General features: G+C 44.0%; 1 protein-coding gene and 1 long non-coding RNA gene across 4 annotated transcripts in view; one reads left to right on the top strand and one right to left on the bottom strand.

Moving 5' to 3' along the window:
• Positions 1-13,312, top strand: part of HHLA2 (HHLA2 member of B7 family) — a 21,866-nt gene extending 8,554 nt beyond the window's left edge. For both annotated transcript variants that reach the window (XM_074998864.1, XM_074998857.1), the window contains 4 exons: positions 47-313; positions 5,730-6,041; positions 11,729-11,804; positions 13,198-13,312. In XM_074998864.1, the coding sequence (XP_074854965.1) occupies positions 47-313; positions 5,730-6,041; positions 11,729-11,804; positions 13,198-13,255 (713 nt within the window). In that variant the 3' untranslated portion in view covers positions 13,256-13,312. The remainder of the gene's footprint in view (positions 1-46; positions 314-5,729; positions 6,042-11,728; positions 11,805-13,197) is intronic.
• On the bottom strand, positions 6,048-19,808 carry LOC142015390 (uncharacterized). 2 transcript variants are annotated; one of them, XR_012646143.1, is made up of 4 exons: positions 18,043-19,808; positions 16,732-16,763; positions 14,365-15,697; positions 6,048-13,626 (listed from the first exon to the last, which is right to left on the bottom strand). It is a non-coding gene; the product is annotated as an uncharacterized LOC142015390 (long non-coding RNA). The 2 variants fall into 2 exon arrangements; XR_012646145.1 differs by having other exon boundaries at positions 6,048-14,942; positions 15,034-15,697.

Genomic DNA, 19,808 nt, shown 5'->3' with positions numbered 1-19,808 from the left:
GTTAAAATGAATGTTGTAATTACCAGATTTTTTTTTGTCTTTACAGTTCCCCCCTCTTATGCAATGGAATATGAAAAACGAGACTCAGAGGGATTGTTGAGATGTCTTGCCCGTCAAGCTTATCCTGAGCCAAATGTAATATTAACATGGACATACAACAGAATAGCTGTGCAAAAACCAAAAATGGAAGTAACCCGGGATGGCCTTCTCTATACCCTTAGAAGCGAGCGGATCATTACCAACAATGTTTCTTCTTACCAGTGTCACATTCAATTTTACAACCAAAATTGGACTGCTGAATGGGTAATGGAAGGTAGGACTGAATTGTTCTCCATCCTTTAAACGTATATATAAAATCCAGAACAATTGAGCAGTAATGAATACAATGCACTGACATTGTGTTGGATTGGTAGAGAGACAACAAATAAGATTACATCACTTTCTGTAGAGCTCAGCTAATTATAAAACCAGCACAATCAGTTAGGCAGAGATGAATAAAAACACCTCAGTGTTCACCTCTACATTTCACAACCGTGAAACGCACTGATTGTGTGTGACAGTTTCAGATTTCAGTTTTAACCATGTTTGTTTTACACCTCTCAAGTTGCACAATGAATTCAGAACTATTTCAAACTCAGAATGGTTTCCTTAGTAGGACTCTGGCTGGAGTTTGTAACACAACCACACTGTGGTATGATGAGGTTTCTGGGCGCAGCTAGAGAAATCAGTCCAGGGTACCTTTGCTTAAAACTGGGCCACTTATAGCCCCATGCTGGGGTTTCCTTTTCACAAAGGCAAATCCAATCAGCCACAAAAGTACTTCTGCCAGCTCCACTGGCCAGCTAGAAGCCACAAGCAAACCCACAGGCTTCCCAGCTGCTACACCTGCCCAGCCCAGCAACCTCCCAGCTCAGGTGAGCGGTTCTTAAAACCTATTTCGCTAGCTCCACACACATTCTTCCTGGCTCCAAAAGCCCAATATGAAGATTTGCCCATAGTTAGCGATAAATGACAGTAGTTCAGCTTGTGCCCATTTAATACACTGGCGCTGGCTAGTGGTCTTTAGTGCACTTACTACACTCACCCCTTGTTTAATGAGTACTTGACTTACGAGTACTCGCTAAAACGAGGGACACAAATACATACATTTGTTCACTAAAAGAGTGAACTTCCCCCTCTTATGCAAGCCAGCTGCAAGGTCCATTTTGGCAAATAACCACGGCTTTCCCGAGGACCTTGGCTCTCTACAAAGAGATCGCTTAATTGGAGCAACAGCAATGAAAGAGCAAAGGTTTCCTGTCAGATCTGTGTGATTGGCCTTGCCTCCATTCCTCTGCGCTCATTCTGACACATACCCAGAACTCTTGTTCTCAGTCCGTTCTGCACACCACACAGCTGTCTTTTGTTCTGAATGCATGTACTGTTTCTTGGGTATTAACGTAGCTCATAGGTCACGTGGTGCTGAGTGTTAGAAATGCTTCACACTGGCTAGAACGAGTCCCTACTAACAGCAAGTGAAATTCACAAGGGTCTGGGATTTGGTCTGAATAAGCATTCAGGTTTCTGGTTGCTCACCTGAACCTTTTTGAGAGCATCCTGCTGCTAACCAGACAAGAGGCAAAGTGGGGTGCAGTCCCTCCACTGGTCCTCAGAGTCGCCATCTATCTTCTCCATTTGAGTACATCTACCCTTTGAGCTGTGGATGCGATTCCCAAGTTGTGCAGATGTACTTGGACTAATTCCAAACTAGCACACTGAAAACAGTTGCGTAGCCACAGCAGCAGGCAGTAATGACATAGGCTAGCTGGCCTGAATACGTAGTACCCGGGGATCAAATGGGTTTGTACTCAGGTCAGCTAGCCTGTGTTGCTGCTGCCCTTGCTACCATGGGCATACTTCTATTTTTAGCATGCTTGTGTGAACGTGTGCGCACAAGCTGGGAATCACTCTAGCTCATCATGTGAATCTAGCCATACAGACACACACAAGGCATGTCCATGTACTGCAGAAATGTGATGTTTCCCTTCCTCGCAGCACAAGTTGCCAATCATCTCTCTCCATTTATTTGTGCCTGTTGAGGTGAGTTACTCTATCCTGTGTTACCATTCAGCTGTAGGCATTTGCGAGGATTGTGATCTACAAGAGGTTTCCTGTCTCCTGTATTTTGTAGTGGCTCTGCTGCAGCACCACAACAGCTTTTCAGCTGACTAGCTCTAGTCCTGAGAAACCAGAATCTGTGACTGTGAAGTTTCCACCTTGCACATGTGGTTATTTCTGTAGATAAGGCCTGGCAGTTTTTTCCACAGAGAAGATAAGACATATGTGCAATTGATGTGATGCCAGAAGTGTCTACGGTTTTACCTAGATTGGAAAGATCCATCAGTGAACCTGCCATGTAGGTGGGACATCGAGGTCCAATGTAAATTTTCTCCTCTCTATGTTGAAACTTCAGAAAGAAGTCTCAGTGTAATAATTTAGAGTCCTAGTCCTGCAAACACAATTTGGCATAGTGCTAACTGCTACGAGTAGCCCTCTTGAGGACTCCCAGTTGTTAGGTCTGGCACTGGTTGCAATATTTCATCTCAGGGCACTAAGAATTTGTGTGATTATATGAGAATTTTTTGTCCTCCTTAACACTTTTCTTTGACCACTAATCTGTAAGGCCACATCTACACAGCAGCATTATTTTGAAATAATCCATTCCAGAATAGCTGTTTCAAAATAGCTTATTTCAAAATAGCACAGCTACACACAGGGGGGGCATCTACACTAGCCAGCTACTTTGAAGTAGCCAGCACAACGTCGAAATAGCACACATTGTGTCTACACATGCCATGTGCTATTTCGATGTTGAAATCAACGTTAGGCAGTGAGACGTCGAAATCGCTATTCCCATCGAAAGATGGGAATAGCGCCCTACTTCGATGTTCAACGTCGAAGCAGGGCGTGTGTAGATGATCCACGTCCCGCTACTTCGAAATAGTGGGGTCCTCCATGGCAGCCATCAGCTGAGGGGTTGAGAGACACTCTGTCCAGCCCCTGTTGGGCTCTATGGTCACTGCATGCAGCAGCCCTTAGCCCAGGGCTGCTGCTGCTGCAGCTGGGGGTCCATGCTGCGTGCGCAGGGTCTGCAACTGGTTTTCAGCTCTGTGGATCTCATGCTGTGCAGGGCAAGTATGTCTGGGAGGGGCCCTTTAAGGGAGTGGCTTGGGGCTTTGCTGGCCCCCTATTTCGACAGAGAGCACTTGTGTGTGTGGACGCTCCACATTTCCTTCCGGGGCGGCTCCTTTCGATGTTCCCTGTCGCTACTTGGACGTGGAACATCGACGGCACCAGCCCTGGAGGACGTGTAGACGATACGCGTTGAAGTAGCCTATTTCGATGTCCTTACTTCGAAATCGGCTACTTTGACATAGTATGCTAGTGTAGATGTAGCCAGGAATGCATTTTGAAATAGCATCCAGCTATTTTAAAATAGCAAGTCCAGACACATGGGCTGTTTCTACACAGGCCACTTCTAATACAGGGAGCGAAAAATGCTAATGAGGAGTGGATGCAAATTCCCCGGTGCTTCATTAGCATAACGTCACGTGATTTGGAGTCTGGAAGACCGTTCTTCCCAAAAATTTTTGGGAAGAAGGGGCCTCTGGAAGGAGGACTGCCTTCCGGAAGGTCCCTCCAGGGCCACACTTCTACATGGCATTTTGGAGTCTGGAAGAATGGTCTTCCGGACTCCAGATCACGTGACATTATGCTAATGAGGCACCGGGGAATTTGCATCCACTCCTCATTAGCATCTTTCGCTCCCTGTATGAGCATGCCACTTCCAAAGGAAGTGGCCTGTGTAGAAACGGCCATAGTGCCTCTTTTGAAATAGTACCATTTGACACCATTATGGCTTATTCTGAAATAGCACTATTCTGTGTCTTAACAGTGCCTGTTTTGAAATAGGCATTGTTTCTCCTGCAGTCAGGCTTACATTTGAAATAATGTGCCCACGAGTTTGAATTTATTTTGAAATAGTGTGTGCATAGCTCACAAAGTTATTTTGAAATAATAGCTGTTATGTCAAAGTAACTTTGCTGTGTAGATGTAGCCCAAAAATCCTTAAGGAAGCCTTTTTACTTAAATAAAAGAAAAAAGCCAGTAACACTCTCTAAATGTTTGTTTTCCCTTTTCCTAATCCTTATCGTTGAGAGGACTCTGTTCTTCTACCATTATTTACCTTAGGAGTTGTGTGGTAGTACTAGATTTTATTTTCGACAGTTGACTAAGATAAAATATTAGGAACAGAATAGATGTGGTGTCCCGATATTTTCCTCCCTTTATAGGTAAAAAAAAAAAAAAAAAAAGTGATTATCTAAATTTTAATTCAGTATTTTAAATTAGTATATGGATAACGCATTTTATTTAGAAACATTTACCTGTGTTCTAGAAACCTTAGGTCTTTAAATGAAAATAAATGGAGTCCAATTATGCACCTTTTATGCTCTTTACTTTTTGGACCTCGTGCAGCTTAGACAAAAACAAAGAAACACACAGAAAAACCCCAGCCCTGTTAAAACCTTAAGTGGTGCCTTTTTTCCCCCACATCAGTGCCAGCAAGCAAAGCTAACACAAGCTTACAGAGTTAACAGGTATCAGAGAGGTAGCTGTGTTAGTCTATAGCTTCGAGAACAACAAGAAGTCTTGTGGCACCTTATAAACTAACACATATTTTGGAGCATAAGTTTTCGTGGGCAAAGACAGGGTGATTCAATTGGGAAATACAGGAAATGTGTGAGTGTGAGTTGCACTTAACTCACATTAATAAGCGCAACTCAAAATCTCGCCTCTCCTGGTCCTGGCTCGACTCCCCCAGCCCCGCGCATGGTCCCAGTTCAACCCTCACCCCCAGCTCCGCTCACCACCTGCGCACAGCTCTGGCTCTCCCCCAACCCCTCCACCGGGCTTCGGCTCATCACCCCTCATGCATGGCTCCAGCTCAGCCCCATGGTCCTTGTTCAAACTACCTGAGCGTGGCTTCGGCTCAGCACCCTGTGTATGGTTCTACCTCAATCCCCCCGACCCCAGTTCAACTGCCCCTGCCCTGCACGGCTTGAGCTCGACTCCACCTTCCAGCCCCCCTGCAGCTCTAACCCACCCCAGGCTTAACCCCCCTGCCCCTCTCCCGTGGCCCCAGCCCACCACCAGGCTTAACCGTCTCCAACTGCCCCTGCCAACTCCAGGACTTACCTTCCAAAAGGGACAGCAGGTGCTCCTGCTGCTTCCCCAGCTGCAGAACATGTGTTCCGTCAGGGAAGCCCCGACCCCAGACTTACGCAAAATTACAGTTATGCGAGGGTACGAGTGAATGCAACCATCGCTAAATCGAGGCACTGTTGTATTCACATCTAAGAAACCCCTCTTTCCACCGTTATAGACAAAATTAATTTAATATACACCAATTGCCACCTTTCTGCACCTTCATCTGTGTTTTGTTTGCTCTTAACCCAAGTATTGAGGCCAAACTGGTGTCTGAAATGACTCTTTTAAGAAATAGTTTCTCAAGAAAATATTTTGTGAAGCTGTTAATGAAATTAGTACAATTGCAGCAAAAGACTGCTTCCAAAATAGTGCACGAGAGCTTATCAGATGAAAATACTCTGAAAGTCTGAGCATCCTTCACAGTAGCTTGCTCAAACCATTGCTTTCATATTAACTGTTGCTTTTTAAATTGTATATTTCAGATCAGCTTTTAAAAAAGGCAGGCGATACCATTTCATTTCCCTGTGAATTTAAGGCTGACTGGTCTCCAAATACTGAAAACTTCACTGTTACTTGGACACTAATCAGAGATGCATCTACCTCAGTTCTGGCATCCTTCAATAGCTCATCATCAATCCTTGAACAGTTTAAAACAGGACTCTCTTGGGAGAAAATCAATGAACAGAACTTCTCAGTAACCTTACGGGATCTTACCCCAGAGGACAGCGGAGAATATGTGTGCAATATTTCAACACCACACTATACACAACTCACTGCAAGGATTTTGCAAGTTGGTAAGTTGTAGCTATTTCTCCTTTAAAGATCGAGGGTGGGAAAGGTTAATTAAAATCTGCAAAATATCAGGAAAAATTACTTCAAGTTCTCTGAGAGATAAAGGTTGTTAGCATTATTGTTATTTGTACATGGCATTACCATGAAACTAATTTAACCCTAAATTCTTTTATTAAATCCAAAGGCCTAATGGTATTTATAGAATTGTGCTAAACCAAGGGTGGCCAACATGTGGCCTGCAGGCCAGAATCCAACCCACGGAGCCAGCAGTGACACCACTTTGAAAGTTGTCTGGGTGGCTCCAAATCCCATATGGCTCCTTAAGGAGCCATTTGCAGCTCCCACCACTGCCACTGCTCACTCCTCCTCCTGGCTTCCTGCCCTGCTGCACAGAAAGAGTAAAACTCAATTTAATTGGTTTAATGGCCGGCAGGAGGGATCTGTCCATTAAACTAATTAAGTTAAGCCCTATTCTTCAGTGCAGCAGGGCAAAGAGTAGGAGGGCTGGGGGCGGGGGGAGCTGCGGAGCTGCAGTGAGGAGGAGGTGGTAGCCTGGTGAAGGAGCAGCAGGGACGCAGCAGCACCTGGAGTCCCTGTGTAAGGTATGTTAATCCTGAGTTTGGGGCTGCGAGGGGTTAAGCCTGGGAGCGGAGCATGGTTTGGAGCTGAGAGATGTTAAGCCTGGGGGCGGGGAGGCCATTTTGGGCCTGCAAGGGGTTAAGCCTGGGGGTGGGTGGGTTTAGGGCTGAGAGAGGTTTAAGCCTGGGGGTGGCGGGGTGCTTTGGGGCTGTGAGGGGTTAAAACTGGAGGTGTAGAGGGGTTGGAGCTGAGAGGGCTTCAGCCTGGGGATGTGGCAGGGACAGGTTTGTTCGACCCCTGGAACATGAAATAATTGCCCCCCCAATGCAAGAAGGTTGGACACCTCGGCTCTAAATCATGCCTCAAAAGTTGTTCACTACCTCTAGACAGTAACAAAACATTTATAATATTTAATTTTGGCTACACCTACGCTAGGCAAAATAAGTTGACCACAGATACACAATTCTAGCTGCAGCAATTGTGTAGCTAAAAGCCATGTATCTGCTGTTGGCTAACTTGGCTGTCTGTACTGAGGAAGGATGATGGTTGAGTTTCTCCTATCAACCTCTCTTAATCCTCACATCTCGTGAGGTGTACGGGGGTTGATTTAACCCCTGAGAGATCAATTTTGCACATTCATAATAGACTTGCAAAATTGAACCTTGGACGAGCGACCCTCAGGGTAGCATAGCCTACGATAGTTACAAATAGGCTAATTCCAGGGTGTTTAGACAAATATTGGTTTGTGCCAGCATGGTCAGACAGATATTAAACAAGAAGCCCTTTAAGAGTTTGCTCTTTTATACCCTTTAACAAACAACTGATGTCACTTATGAATCATCAGACCTTTGCTAAGTGCAGATGAATGACTTTCTTTTTTAGCTAGTTCAGCTGTGGCACACAATTATATTTTCATTCTGTTATTTTAGCCCAAACCTCAAGTAAGAGAACACTGGTATTTTGAAGGTTGCTATAAACGTAAGATAATTATTCTTCTTTCTTATGGTTTCATTGTTTTTGGTGCCGTGTTTTGGGCCTGTTGTTCATGCTAATATCCTCAGCTTGTTTTAAAATTGCAGTTCGCCCAACTCTAATGTGGGCCTTTCGTCCTACAGAGGTAGCCGAACTTAGTGGTATTTTCTTAGTGAAATATTGATCTGGATGAGAAGCGCAAATCTAGGCTTTTTTCCCCTGATTATTATGATTTATTTACTTGAGAGATTTGGAGGGTTTTTGTTTTTTTTTTTTTTGTCTTATATCAGTAGCTGAATTTGATCACAACCTTGGGAGGTGATGAGTATCATTGGCTACCGCTGACTTCAGGTGGAACTAAAAGTACTCAGCAATTTATGGGATCAGGGCCTTCGTGCTGTCTGTTGATGGAGACATCTAGGTACCAGCTGCCTTCAAGCATATGGTCAGTTCAGAGAACCACACTGGTGGGGAAAAGTCAGTGCCTGCTGATGATACTCATTTGAAGTCAATGCAGTTAATATCCATGTTTTTTTTTTAAATATGCCAAGTAGAAGATATTTAATTAGACTTTTTATATGCGTGGCTAAATCTTATGAGAGCTTGAATGGATTTTTCAGCTGCAGGATTGCTTGGCTATGTTTACCACTAGAGGATTCATGCAGTGTTGCTTGAATCTTTCAGGGCAGGGGACTGGAGGGAGTGTGTGTGTATATATATATATATATATATATATGCAGGAGTGAGGGCGCAGGGTTGAGAGGTGTTTTGTTTTGGGGTGGGGGGCGCTCAGAGCAGGGGTAGAGGCATCAGCATTGCTACCTTGGGACCACGCTGCTGGCATCACTCCCTGGGGGTGGCCCAGGAGCATGCTGCTTAGGTGCTGCTGCCTGTGGCTGGACCAGGTGGCAGGAGCTGGCCAGTGATTCCTGTCCTGAGTCAGGCCAGGCTGGCTGCTGCTCTGTGGCTCTCCAGAGCTGCCCCGTGATCTTTCTGGGTTATAGCTGTCCTCCAAGCTGTCCCCTGTGGTCATTCTGGAGAATGTGTCCCTGTTGCCAAACCCCCTCCCTTTACATTTGGTGAGAAAAAATTGCATTCTAAATACATCCCATTGTCCTGACACAACCAAACCCTACGTAGTTTAAGGTACGGTAAACAGAAGCTGCTTACAAATTGGGTGGTCCTAGCTCTTACCATTTAGGAGGAGTTCTTGAACAAACAGACTCACAGAGAGACGGACGCACATATTCTCTGAAATGTAAAGTGTAGTTCCTCAGTTTTCTTGGCGACAAGATGAATAGTTGATCCCTCTCTTTCCAACTCTTACTCTCTCAGAGAAAGTTAAATATTAAGTTAAATCTAATATTCAGAATCTATAATATAAACATTGTTAGGGAATGTGATTTTTAGGAGATTTTTTTCTCCATGCAGTGTTTCAATGTGAAAACAAAATAAAACAAATGTCCTCTCAACCACAGCATTTCAAAAGCACAATCTGTTAAATGCAATTACTTAGATCAGAGTTCGTTTAGGGATTTCAATTCAGTCTTAATATGAAAACTTTAAAGCACCTCACTTGCTGGAGGAGGTGGGGCGGTTAGGGAAAGAAAAGAGAAACAGCTGGATGGAAGGGCCACATCTACACTAGTAAGGTCTTTCAGAAAATCAGGCCCTTTTGAGAAAGAACATGTGCAGAGTCCACACACAAAACGCACTCTTTCAATCTGAAATCAAAAAAATGTGGCCCTTTCCCAGGCAGCCCTCTTCCACTCTCAGATCAGGAAAAGTACCTCCTTCAAAGGCTTCTTTTGAAAAAAACGTATGTAGATGCTCCCAGGACCCCTTTTTCAAAAGAGAAGTCCTCACAGCTCCAGAGTTTTGTATCCCGGGGCCATTCTTTCAAAAGAGCGGAGGCTCTGTGAATGCTCTTTATCAAAAGAGTGGATCAGTCTTTTGATCCTCTTTCTTATGTGTGGACGTGCTCTTTCGAAAGATGATCTTCCAGAAGATCGCTTCCAGAAGACCATCTTTCGAAAGATTGTTGTAGTGTAGACACAGCCAAGGGGAATGGAAAAAGCAGTGGTAAATTCAAACCATTGCCCTACCCTCTCCAGGCTTGGTGCGGATCCAAAACAATGTTGCTTCAGCTGGAGTCATTGTAGGTGTCTGTGAAAGTTTAAGTATCATAGGGGAAAGAAAAGAGGAGGTATTTATTACACAGGATTCCACGCTATGTGAATTCTAGCTTTTTATTTGTATATCTGGGAGCCCACACTGTGACAGGAGTAAAGGATTTAATTTTGGGAGCGAATAAAGTTGTTTTATCGGCTGTGTTAGCCAGGAGATCAAACTAGTTGGTCACTCTGATGCTTTCTGGTCTTGGAATCTAGGAATTCATGAATGTGGCTCTTAAATAGCTCAGCTTATTTACTTTCACTTTGGAGATTTCTTCCAAAATTACAAATCTCTTTGTGCACTTGGTGGATTTAATATTAAATTAAAATATAAAAAAAATTAATAAACAAGCAAACTTAAAATGAAAATGTTACTGCTACCGCTGAGTGCTATAAACTTTTACTAACCTGATGGGGAGTGAGAGGGCCCAGTTAACAGATCGGTTGGAACTGAGTGAATTTACTGCATTGATTCACCAGCTGGGATTGATAGAGCCAGCCGCACAGGATCAGTTCTACAAAAGGTAACCACAACACCAAAGGAGGCAGTTGTTGTTTCAGGATCTTGCTCCTGGCAACTGCACCGTGTGAATGTCTTGGACTGCCTCTTGGCTCTCAACGTGCTATTTAGCTGCTCCTCCTCACATTCCTGTGTGCTTTAGTGGCTTACTGTTGTTTTCTCCACGGTTTGATTTTTGGATGACAGGGCAGCTCTTACTTCCATTTTAGGGAGCAGAGTGTTTTCGTTGACCTCTTTGACTACCTGGCATTGGGGCCACTGAGAAGAGCAGGCAAAATGGGGAGAGAGTGCTCCCGCTGACTGGCCCTCCAAATCCGGAGACCAGATCACAATGTTGCGCACTGAGACGTTACCTGCTGGTCCCTCTGTCACAATAGTATAACTGGGGTAGGGAGGGGAGGGAGTTACTTAAAAAAACAAAACCAAAAAACAACAAAGATTCACTGTTTGCCTGTGTGGTCTTCAGTGTCAAGAATGTGGTTCCTGGGACCAGGTGAGATGATTACTGGTTAGTACCCCTCACCAGCATGGTCATCCAGGCAGCTTGGCTGGTCAGACCGTACTTGTCTGTCTCCTGCTTTAGTTGGACCAGTTTTGGAAAGGGAAAGCAGGGAGCTCAGCCTTTTTTAGTGTTGTGGTCCAAGAAAACATGTTCTTCCACATCTAAAGGAACCTTCAGCGTTACAGAGCTACCTTTTTCCATCCTGTGGCACTTCTCCAGAGGTTTTCCAAGCAATTCAGGGCATTGTTGCATGTCTTGCACCCTCACCGTGTGGTACAATCCTGGTTGAGATTGGGCAAGCTTTGATCCATGGTCAGTTTAGAAAACACCTCCCCACTTAAAATGTCAGTTTTTGCAATAATCCATCATTAGGCCACAAACTTGTATACTCCCAGGCTGCATCTACACTAGCAAGGTCTTTTGGAAAATCTAGCCCTTTTTCGAAAGAAATTTTGAGGAGTAAAGGGACTTCGAAGTTGCCCGGGCACTTCGAAGTACCAGCGGGTTAGCCGTGGGTACACACGAGCCGGCACTTTGAAGTTTAACGCTTCAAAGCCGTCGCGGGGGAGAACTAGCTTAACGAAGTGCTGCATATGCACCGCCGCACTTCATTAATAATCTCCCAACACCCTACTGACCATCCTCCCTTCAAAGTAGGGAGCTAGTGTAGACACGGCCAAATACTCTCAGATATATAGCAGATTACATTTCAATTCAGAGTTAAGGTTCCAGTTGGTCAGTGGAAAGAACAGGATCGTTCCAACTTTATGAATTAAAGCGGAAAGGAGCAGCAGGCTGGTGCCCATTTGGGACTGTTTTGAATATAAAGTCCAAGCTTGCCTGGTGGTGTATGTCACTTAGAGAGAGCTCATAACCTTTTGTGACACTTGAGAAATAACATCTTCTATTTGTTTGGGATTAATACGGACTCTGTATTTTTAGAAGAATCCTCACATCACCTCTGGCTCCTTCTGCTCCTGATTCCCGTTCTTGCCTTTGTTATATATTGTGTAATGAGGTACGTGTTGCTTTAATGTCTATTTTTGTAAAATCCCTTCCATAAAATGTTAGAATAAGAGGCACATTCAAATATAACTACAATTGGGGTCAGAATCTGGATGCTTGACAAGCATATTTGATTTAGTTTAGTTAAGAAGCTGGCAAAAAACTGAAAACAATAATTAATAATAATAATAATATAGGTTTGTAAATGAAATTAATACTCCTTGGTTTTTCTTCACCTTGTGATTAATAGGCAGCCCTCGTGCCCCTAAAGACTATAAGTAGTGTCTGCATTGCTTTGTTGTTGTTTCTGTGTCAGAGCAATTTAGGGTGGGTCCCTTGTGCTCCATATGGTGAGGTCAGAAAGTTGTTTTTTCTCTTCAAGAGCACATTATTTTTCAGCTCTGTTTTGTGCAGTCTCCAGGCAGTTTCTCAATTGCAATTGGAAGCTGCATGCCCCCATAACTAGTCTTAATCCTGGCAAAATTTAACCTAGATATGTCCCATCTGTATAGCCATATGCAGATACAAAATTGGTATCCATATCTTCAAAAATGAGCCAGGGATATCCACAACCACATCAGTGGATGAAGATACCCATTGATATAAAGTGGGTATCTGCAGATTTACACGCTCTAGATACAAAATTTGTATGCGCAGCCGCATGTCCATCTGCAAAAATGAGTCAGGGATATCCACATGCATGGAGATCAATACCTGCAGATATAAAGTGGATAGCCACAGATTTTCAGGCTCTAACCAATCTGTGTTACTGAAATGAAAAAAAAATTACTTTGTTACATATACCTCAAAACAGCTTCTCTTCTCCCAAACTTCTTCCATTCTTCTTCCTGAGCCAGAGTTGGGGGGGGGGGTGTGTGTGTGTGTGTGTGTGTGTGTGTGTGTGTGTGTGTGTGTGTGTGTGTGTGTGTGTTTTTAAAGGAATCCACAGGGATTGGGTCTGGTTTGCTGCAGATCCCTAGTCATTTGCAGATACAGGTCACCCTCTGCCTATTCTCAGGGTACGTCTGTACTTTGGCAGCTGCATTTATTGGTACTGCTGGTGTAATACAGACACTTCTACAAAGATGGAAGGGGTTTTCTGGCCTATCAGGAAAAGATAGACGAGGTTTCCAAAGGAAGGTTTACTTTAGTAAGAGGCTAACACAATCACTCCACATTTCCTCAATGACCATAAAACACCTAATGGGAGTCAATTTGAAAAAAGCCAGTTTAAAGCAAGAAGATGTGGTTTGTGCCTTCCTCTTTAGGGAGCCAGCTTGCTGGTTCTTCCTCTCTCTTTTGGGTTCTGAATTATGAATACCGTGCAATCGACTAATGTTCTGTTGCAATCATCCAGCAACATTTATGTTTTTATCTAATTTTTCTGTATGTCTGCTCTACCACAGAAGAGAAGCCGATCGGGGCTCTTATGAAATGGCTGCAAAGGGGCACTTTACAATATAATGAAAAAGGAGAAGCTTCAGCTTCACTTTATTGTACACGGTACGGATGACAGATACCTAACACTGCAGTGTAAAATCACTTTTACGGAGCTTAAAAGTTTTCTTCAAAAACCTAATGAACTGGCATATAAGGACATAAAAGATTCTAAAGAAGGATTTTGTGCTGATTGCAATTTTTTACTGAAAGGATACAAGTTTCATCTAAGAAACCAGAGAGAAGGGGAAGGCATCTCTGAATTTTTGACAACCCTGAAAAACTGCCCCCCCTCCTTTTTTTTGGCAATTTTCTGAAGGAGCTCTCAGATCAATGTGAAGAAAGAGAGAAGCTGTTGGATGTTGGGATCATCAGGAAACGCCACTCGAGGAAAACTGCTGTTTGAATTCACAAAAATAAGTAAGTTAGGTGTCTGGCAGGCTCCAGACACAGGTTTTCCCCGGGGTGAAAAGGACAACCTGTTTACGGAACTGCATGTGGTGGGAAATGGACAGACAGATCTCAGATATGTGATACTGGCCATAAAAGCAGAGCAGTCATGGCCCCGTCTGATCTGTGCAGATGGGGTAGGGAGGGGAGTTAACAACTAAATAAATGCTGTGGGCTAAGATGGAGAGAAACAAATGTGCCTTGATACCATTACAATTAAGGCAGAGAAGAGTGCTGGGCAGCCTCCCTGCCACTGTAATTTATACAGATCAGTAGAGTTGTGAATGAAGGAAATGCCCTTCTCCCCAGTGGGTAGCAAAGAGCTGTAAATGTTTCAGTTGGATTGGAAGGTGGTGCACCACATGCCAGACAGGGCGAGGGAACTGAAAAATACAAAGCTGCTTGTACAGCTGTGGTTTGGAAAGAGCTGGGGGCGAGGACTACAGTCCAGAAGACTAGACTTGTACCCCAGGCTCTGCAGGAGCCTGTGGAAAAGCAAACAGTGAAAAGCCCACAGCATAAATCGACCAGGCTTCTCTGACAAGGGCAGTAATGGTACAGAATTAGAGACGACAGCTGAGTGTGTGTGTGTGTGTGTGTGTGGGGAGTGGGGGCGGGTGTGGTACAGAAGATATTGGATCTGACATTTGATAGAGATAATGAAGGGTACATTAAGAAATTGTTACCAGATAAAAGCTCAGCATGATTACAGAAGGTAGCCCCTGAAGAGAGAAGAGATTGGGAGTTTTTGTGTGGTGGTGGAGGTGGAAGTGCTGCTGGAAGATGGTGGACGAGTGCTTCTGCTGGGCGTGCTCCAAACACTGCACATCGGGAACAGGACAAAGTTTGGACACTTGCCACACCCTGCAGCAAAATCACAGACCCCCCAGCAAGTTACGCTTGTCATTTGGTTTTTCTGATGGTGTGTATTCAGTAAGGAATTGACAGGGAGGAGGGTGAGGTTTTTGAGCAATGTGTTGGCATTAACTACTGCTTTCAGAGCAGGGTGAAGGTGATTCCTTTTGTCCTAAGCGGGCTCTGTCGCAAAGCGTGACGTTAACTTGTAGTCTCTGAAATGATCTAACTTAAAGCCAGGTGGGAGAGTTGGGCCTCGCTGCTGAAGGGAGGAGCCTGTTGTTTTTTCCTTCCTCTCCATGTGTGGGCTTCTGTGTTCTCATTCAGGTTTCTCCAAAATGAAGTATTGATGTGTTGCAGCCTTTCACCAAGGGCATGGGTATGTTTTAGCTGCTTCTCTGTGCCTGTGCTGTGAGCATAAGAGAAAGTACATTAGGTAGTATTGTCGCTGTGGAAGCTCAGAAAGGCAAAGTACAAATACTCCTGAAATGGAAGCGTACATGCTCAGTACTGCTCAGCTGCTACCTCAGCTCCGTTGCTATTTAGGCAGGATATACATGTCAGAAGGAGAGTCACGCCTCTAACTTGTAGTGTAGATGTAGCTAGAGAAAGAGAGGAAACAGGCTGCTCACTGAAGGCAGGTCTGCACTTAACACAGTGCAGCTGTGTTGCTATAATGGAGAGGTTGCCTGTCGGTGTAGTTAATCCACCTCTGGGAGAGGCAGTGACTAGGTTTGTGGGGAGAAACTGTCCTGGTGACACAATGATGTCTGCAATGGTACAACTGTGTCACTGATGCGTGTGGATTTTTCACGTTCCTGAACAAGGTACTCACACTGCAGTAATTCTGTAGCACAGTCCCTACCTTGGTTTTAAGCTGGTTCTTTCCAGACTGTGGGAGAGCTGCCATGCTTTGCTACCAAGCCCTTTTAACATATAAGCAGGACAAAGGAACCACTGAGCCCCATCCAGGCGCCAAATTCTTAAACTGATAATCTTGCTGTTAGAACACTGTCCTCAGTATATCCCAAAAGAATGTCTTTTTTTTAGCTTCTTCCCAGGGCCACAGTCACTGCTTCATTTACTCTCTCTCGTTGTTTTGGTCCAATCTGATTGACAGGCTGGCAGATCCATCACTCAATTCACTGATTTTTGTCATCAGTCCTAGAGAAATCACACTTGTTATTCCTGAGTTCTTCAATCTCAGCCCTTCCCAGGCACCCCAGGGCCTTGAGAAGTGGTTTTACTATTTCAACTCTCTCTAACAAAGGGACAGTTAGGTGTGTTTCCTACTTTAAATGAAACAACTGTCAGTTTCAACAAAGTCTGTTATGGCTCTCACACCCATGACATACTTGCTGCCAGAAACTAGGGTTGCCAGATGCCTCGCAGGACAGCCCCAGATTTCCATGAAAAGTCCCACACCTCACATTCATGCAAAAATGTCCTGTGATGAGATTTTTGTGTAAATGCAGGACTTGTCCTAGAATCCCAGCCTCAGGTAGGTTTCCTGCACCTGGGGCTGCGGATGGGATTCTGCACCCCGAGATGGCTGCCAGTCGTGGGAGCAAGAGATCCCAGCAGCCCTGTGGCTAGGGCTTGCTGGTGGGGATTCGTGCTCCAGCCGGCTCCCAACCATGGGAACCCTGGCGAGGAGCGGCGGGGAATCCTGGCAGCCCCGCGGCTGGCATGCAGAGTCCTGCCAGCAGCTCAAGCCGTGGGAACCCAGGCAGCTCTGTGGCTAGGAGCCATTTGGAGTGCCCCAGGCTGGCAGTAGCCTACCAGCCACTGGGCTTTTGATTTTCCTGTCCCCCAGCTGGGCATACCAGCCTCCCAGCCATAGGACTGCTGGTCTTCCTCCTCTCAACCCACATGCAGCTGCAAAGCTGCCTGTCCCGCAAACCAGCCCCAAAAATCTGGCAACCTTACCAGAAACCAACACCCTCCTGCATTCAGTTATTATCACACTCCATTATTGATCCTTTACTATACTGTGCACTGCTACTGGATAACCCACAACACTGGATAAGAGGGGTTCCAATTAACGGCAATATCCTTTGGTATTTAGAGAATACACAGATTGTAACTTGAATGATAAAAGAATTAGATGATGTAAGAGCTCAATGTACTGTAAGATGAGCAGTTTAGGAGACCACGTTAGGCTATGAAGAGAGGATATGAAATATTTAAGCACTTACAGATAAAAGATGATCTAAAGGACACTAAGAGCCTAAAATTAGAAAGTGCCAATTTTAGTGTAGACTCTAGGAACAAGTAACATTGATTACGTTTGGTTTTAATAGAATAATTTATTACATTGTTTACACACAGAAGGATTTAATACAAGTGCTAATGGGGAGATGAATGGAGTGTTTCTGTAGCCTCATCTCTCATGATAACATTGCAATTGGCTAAAGTTATCAGTAAAAATATTCTTGCCTCCTTAGTCAGACCTATAAGGGCCTTTTTTGTTTTGTTCCCATGTGGTGTCCACTGACTAATTTTACAAATCACAAAGTGTGGTAAATTGTATTTGCTTTGACTTTCAGGGCATAAATAGTCAAGGAAACAGTCTCTCGGAAGACTATGTGAAGCCAACTTAATAAGCACAGGGTTTGAGTAAACAGAAACTTAGAGCAAAAGAGCATTCTTTGCATTTCCTTTTAGAAGTGATTTATACAGTTGTGGTGTGAAACAAAAATGAGGAAGCACTTTAACTGCATTGAACTATTAGCAACAGAATGAAACAAAACAGGGTGGAGGAAAAGAAATTAGTGTTTATATATGGCTTCACTCTGGCACCACATGCAGGATATTTGAATGCTGTACTCACAGTTGTCAGGAAAAATCTCTCTCCTTGCAGCAAAATGGCGAGAGAGAGTTCAATGCCATGGCGTACTAAATAGTTATAAATATTGACACTGGCTACATCAACACTAGCCCCAAACTTTGAAATGGCCACGCAAATGGCCATTTTGAAGTTTACTAATGAAGCGCTGAAATGTATATTCAGCGCTTCATTAGCATGCAGGCGGCCGCGGCGCTTCAAAATTGGCGCGGCTCGTCCCGCCGGGGCTCCTTTTCGAAAGGACCCTGCCTACTTCAAAGTCCCCTTATTCCCATGAGCAGAATATGCCCGCATGCTAATGAAGCGCTGAATATACATTTCAGCGCTTCATTAGTAGACTTCAAAATGGCCATTTGCGTGGCCATTTCAAAGTTTGGGGCTAGTGTAGACACAGCCATTGACATTAACAAAGCCTGTTATTTAAATTCAAAACACTTTTCAAATGAAATGTGCCAGAACTGACAACTCTGAAGACAGCTACAATTGTACAGTTTGGGAATCAGAATTTTGTACAGAAAGTGAATCACTATTAATTTTACAGGGGCTATCAAATACAGGCACACAGGTATACCTTACCTATTACTGTCTTAAACAAACCCAAACACCTGACCTAGTCTTCCTGAAAAAGTGGAAGAACATCTCATTCAGAGAAAACACTTACCTCTATACTGAATTAATAATGCTTCAGATGGCTTCCAAGTTTGTATAAGGTAGGTTCCTTGTCAGTATTCTGTTTGTTATGCCGGGGACACAGAAATGGGAAACTATTAGCTTGAAATTACAATAGTTCAGATTTTAAAATCAGTTCTAGTTGAACATAAAAATGACTACACTGGGTCAGACCAAAAGTCCAGCCAGCCCAGTATCCTGTCTTCCAACAGAGGCCAATGCCAGATGCCCCAGAGCGAATGAACAGAACACGTAATCAAGTGATCTATTCCCTGTTGCTTACTCCCACTTGTAGCAAATAGACCCATTTTTAACACACTAGCATTTTGTAACTGACAGGGTGGGGTGTAATTCTGCACAAATCCATAGATAAGAGAGACTGGAAATCATGAATTTTGCATGTTTGCTAAGATAGACTTTCTAGAGTTGGAGGCAAGGCTTATTTCAGTTAGATTATTTAGTGTCTTGAAATTCTACCGACACAGGTTGAGCCTCTCTAGCCCTGCTCCCTCAGGACCTGTCCAGTGCTAAGCAAGAGCATTTGCTGACCCACAGAAAGTCAGTGTTGTCTAGAAGCATCACCAGCACTTCCACAGCTTACTGGGCTCTTAGATGATGTGTAGGGATAAATGACTGCTAAATAACAGCACAAAACACAGAGCCAGGACTGGTGACTGAACAAATGTTAGGGGAAACTTGACCTCACTCATAAGACATCATGTGACTAACTAAAATCATGCCAGATGTTGCTGGACCAGAGTGTGCCAGACTAGAGAGGTTCAACTTTTTATAGGAACTCATTTGTACATAGTACTGCTAGTCATATCTTATTAGGAAAAAGTTTAACAGTGTAATATCAGAACCTTATTTAACTCAAAATACCACTTTCTGAAAGGGTTTTTGAACCCAGTTAGTTAATTAAAAAAACAAAAAAGAAAACCCCAAACAACGAACAACAAAAAAAAACAAAAAAAAACAAACACCTTACTCTGAATCCAGCTGCTCAGCATGCACACAAAAGTTTTCTGACATGCAGCGCTGCCAGACTGAAGCCAAAGTAAATTATAACCTGGTAGTGGGAAATTTTAATGGAAAACTAGAACGAGGTTTAAAGTTTAAACCTTTAAAAAAAAGGGGCACATTGGTTATATTACCTTGACTGAGGAACTAAAAAGCCAGTTTTGAATTGTGGATTTTTCTGTCAGAACAGCAGCTGAGTTTGTCGTGTTTAAAACAAGCCCTGTTAAGGAGTCATGTTGCCTTTTTTCCTTTCAGCTATAATAATACTGTTTAAAACATGCAGGCCAATCATAAATTTTGGAGCTACAGGCAAACAACCCAGTGGGTTCCAATGCCATTGTCTCCTCACCTCTGCCGAAGTCCCTGCATCTTCAGATACTCAGGGCTGCTTCCCTAGCTCAGTTAGCTTCTGCCTGCAGTCAGTTCATGGTGGTGATGGTCTCTTGTCATAGCTGTGAGGAGCCAGAGTCTCTTGTGCCCGCATTCACGGACATGGGAAGTCAAAATAGTGAGCAGAGGAGTGAGAGTTAGTCTCTGCTGGGACATGAAGCTGGTGTGGCTGTCCCCCTTCCTCCCAGGGGTAGTCTCCGTCAATTTAAAACTCTCTTTATGAAGAAACACAGAGGTAGCTGTGTTAGTCTGTATCTTGGAGAACAACAACAAGATGTCCTGTGGCACCTTACAGACTAACAGATATTTTGGAGCATAAGCTTTCATGGGCAAAGACCCGTTTCATCA

Source organism: Carettochelys insculpta, chromosome 1, assembly GCF_033958435.1.
Source record: "Carettochelys insculpta isolate YL-2023 chromosome 1, ASM3395843v1, whole genome shotgun sequence".
In the NCBI taxonomy this organism is placed as follows: domain Eukaryota; kingdom Metazoa; phylum Chordata; order Testudines; family Carettochelyidae; genus Carettochelys; species Carettochelys insculpta.
This window is presented reverse-complemented; position numbering and strand designations above follow the sequence as displayed.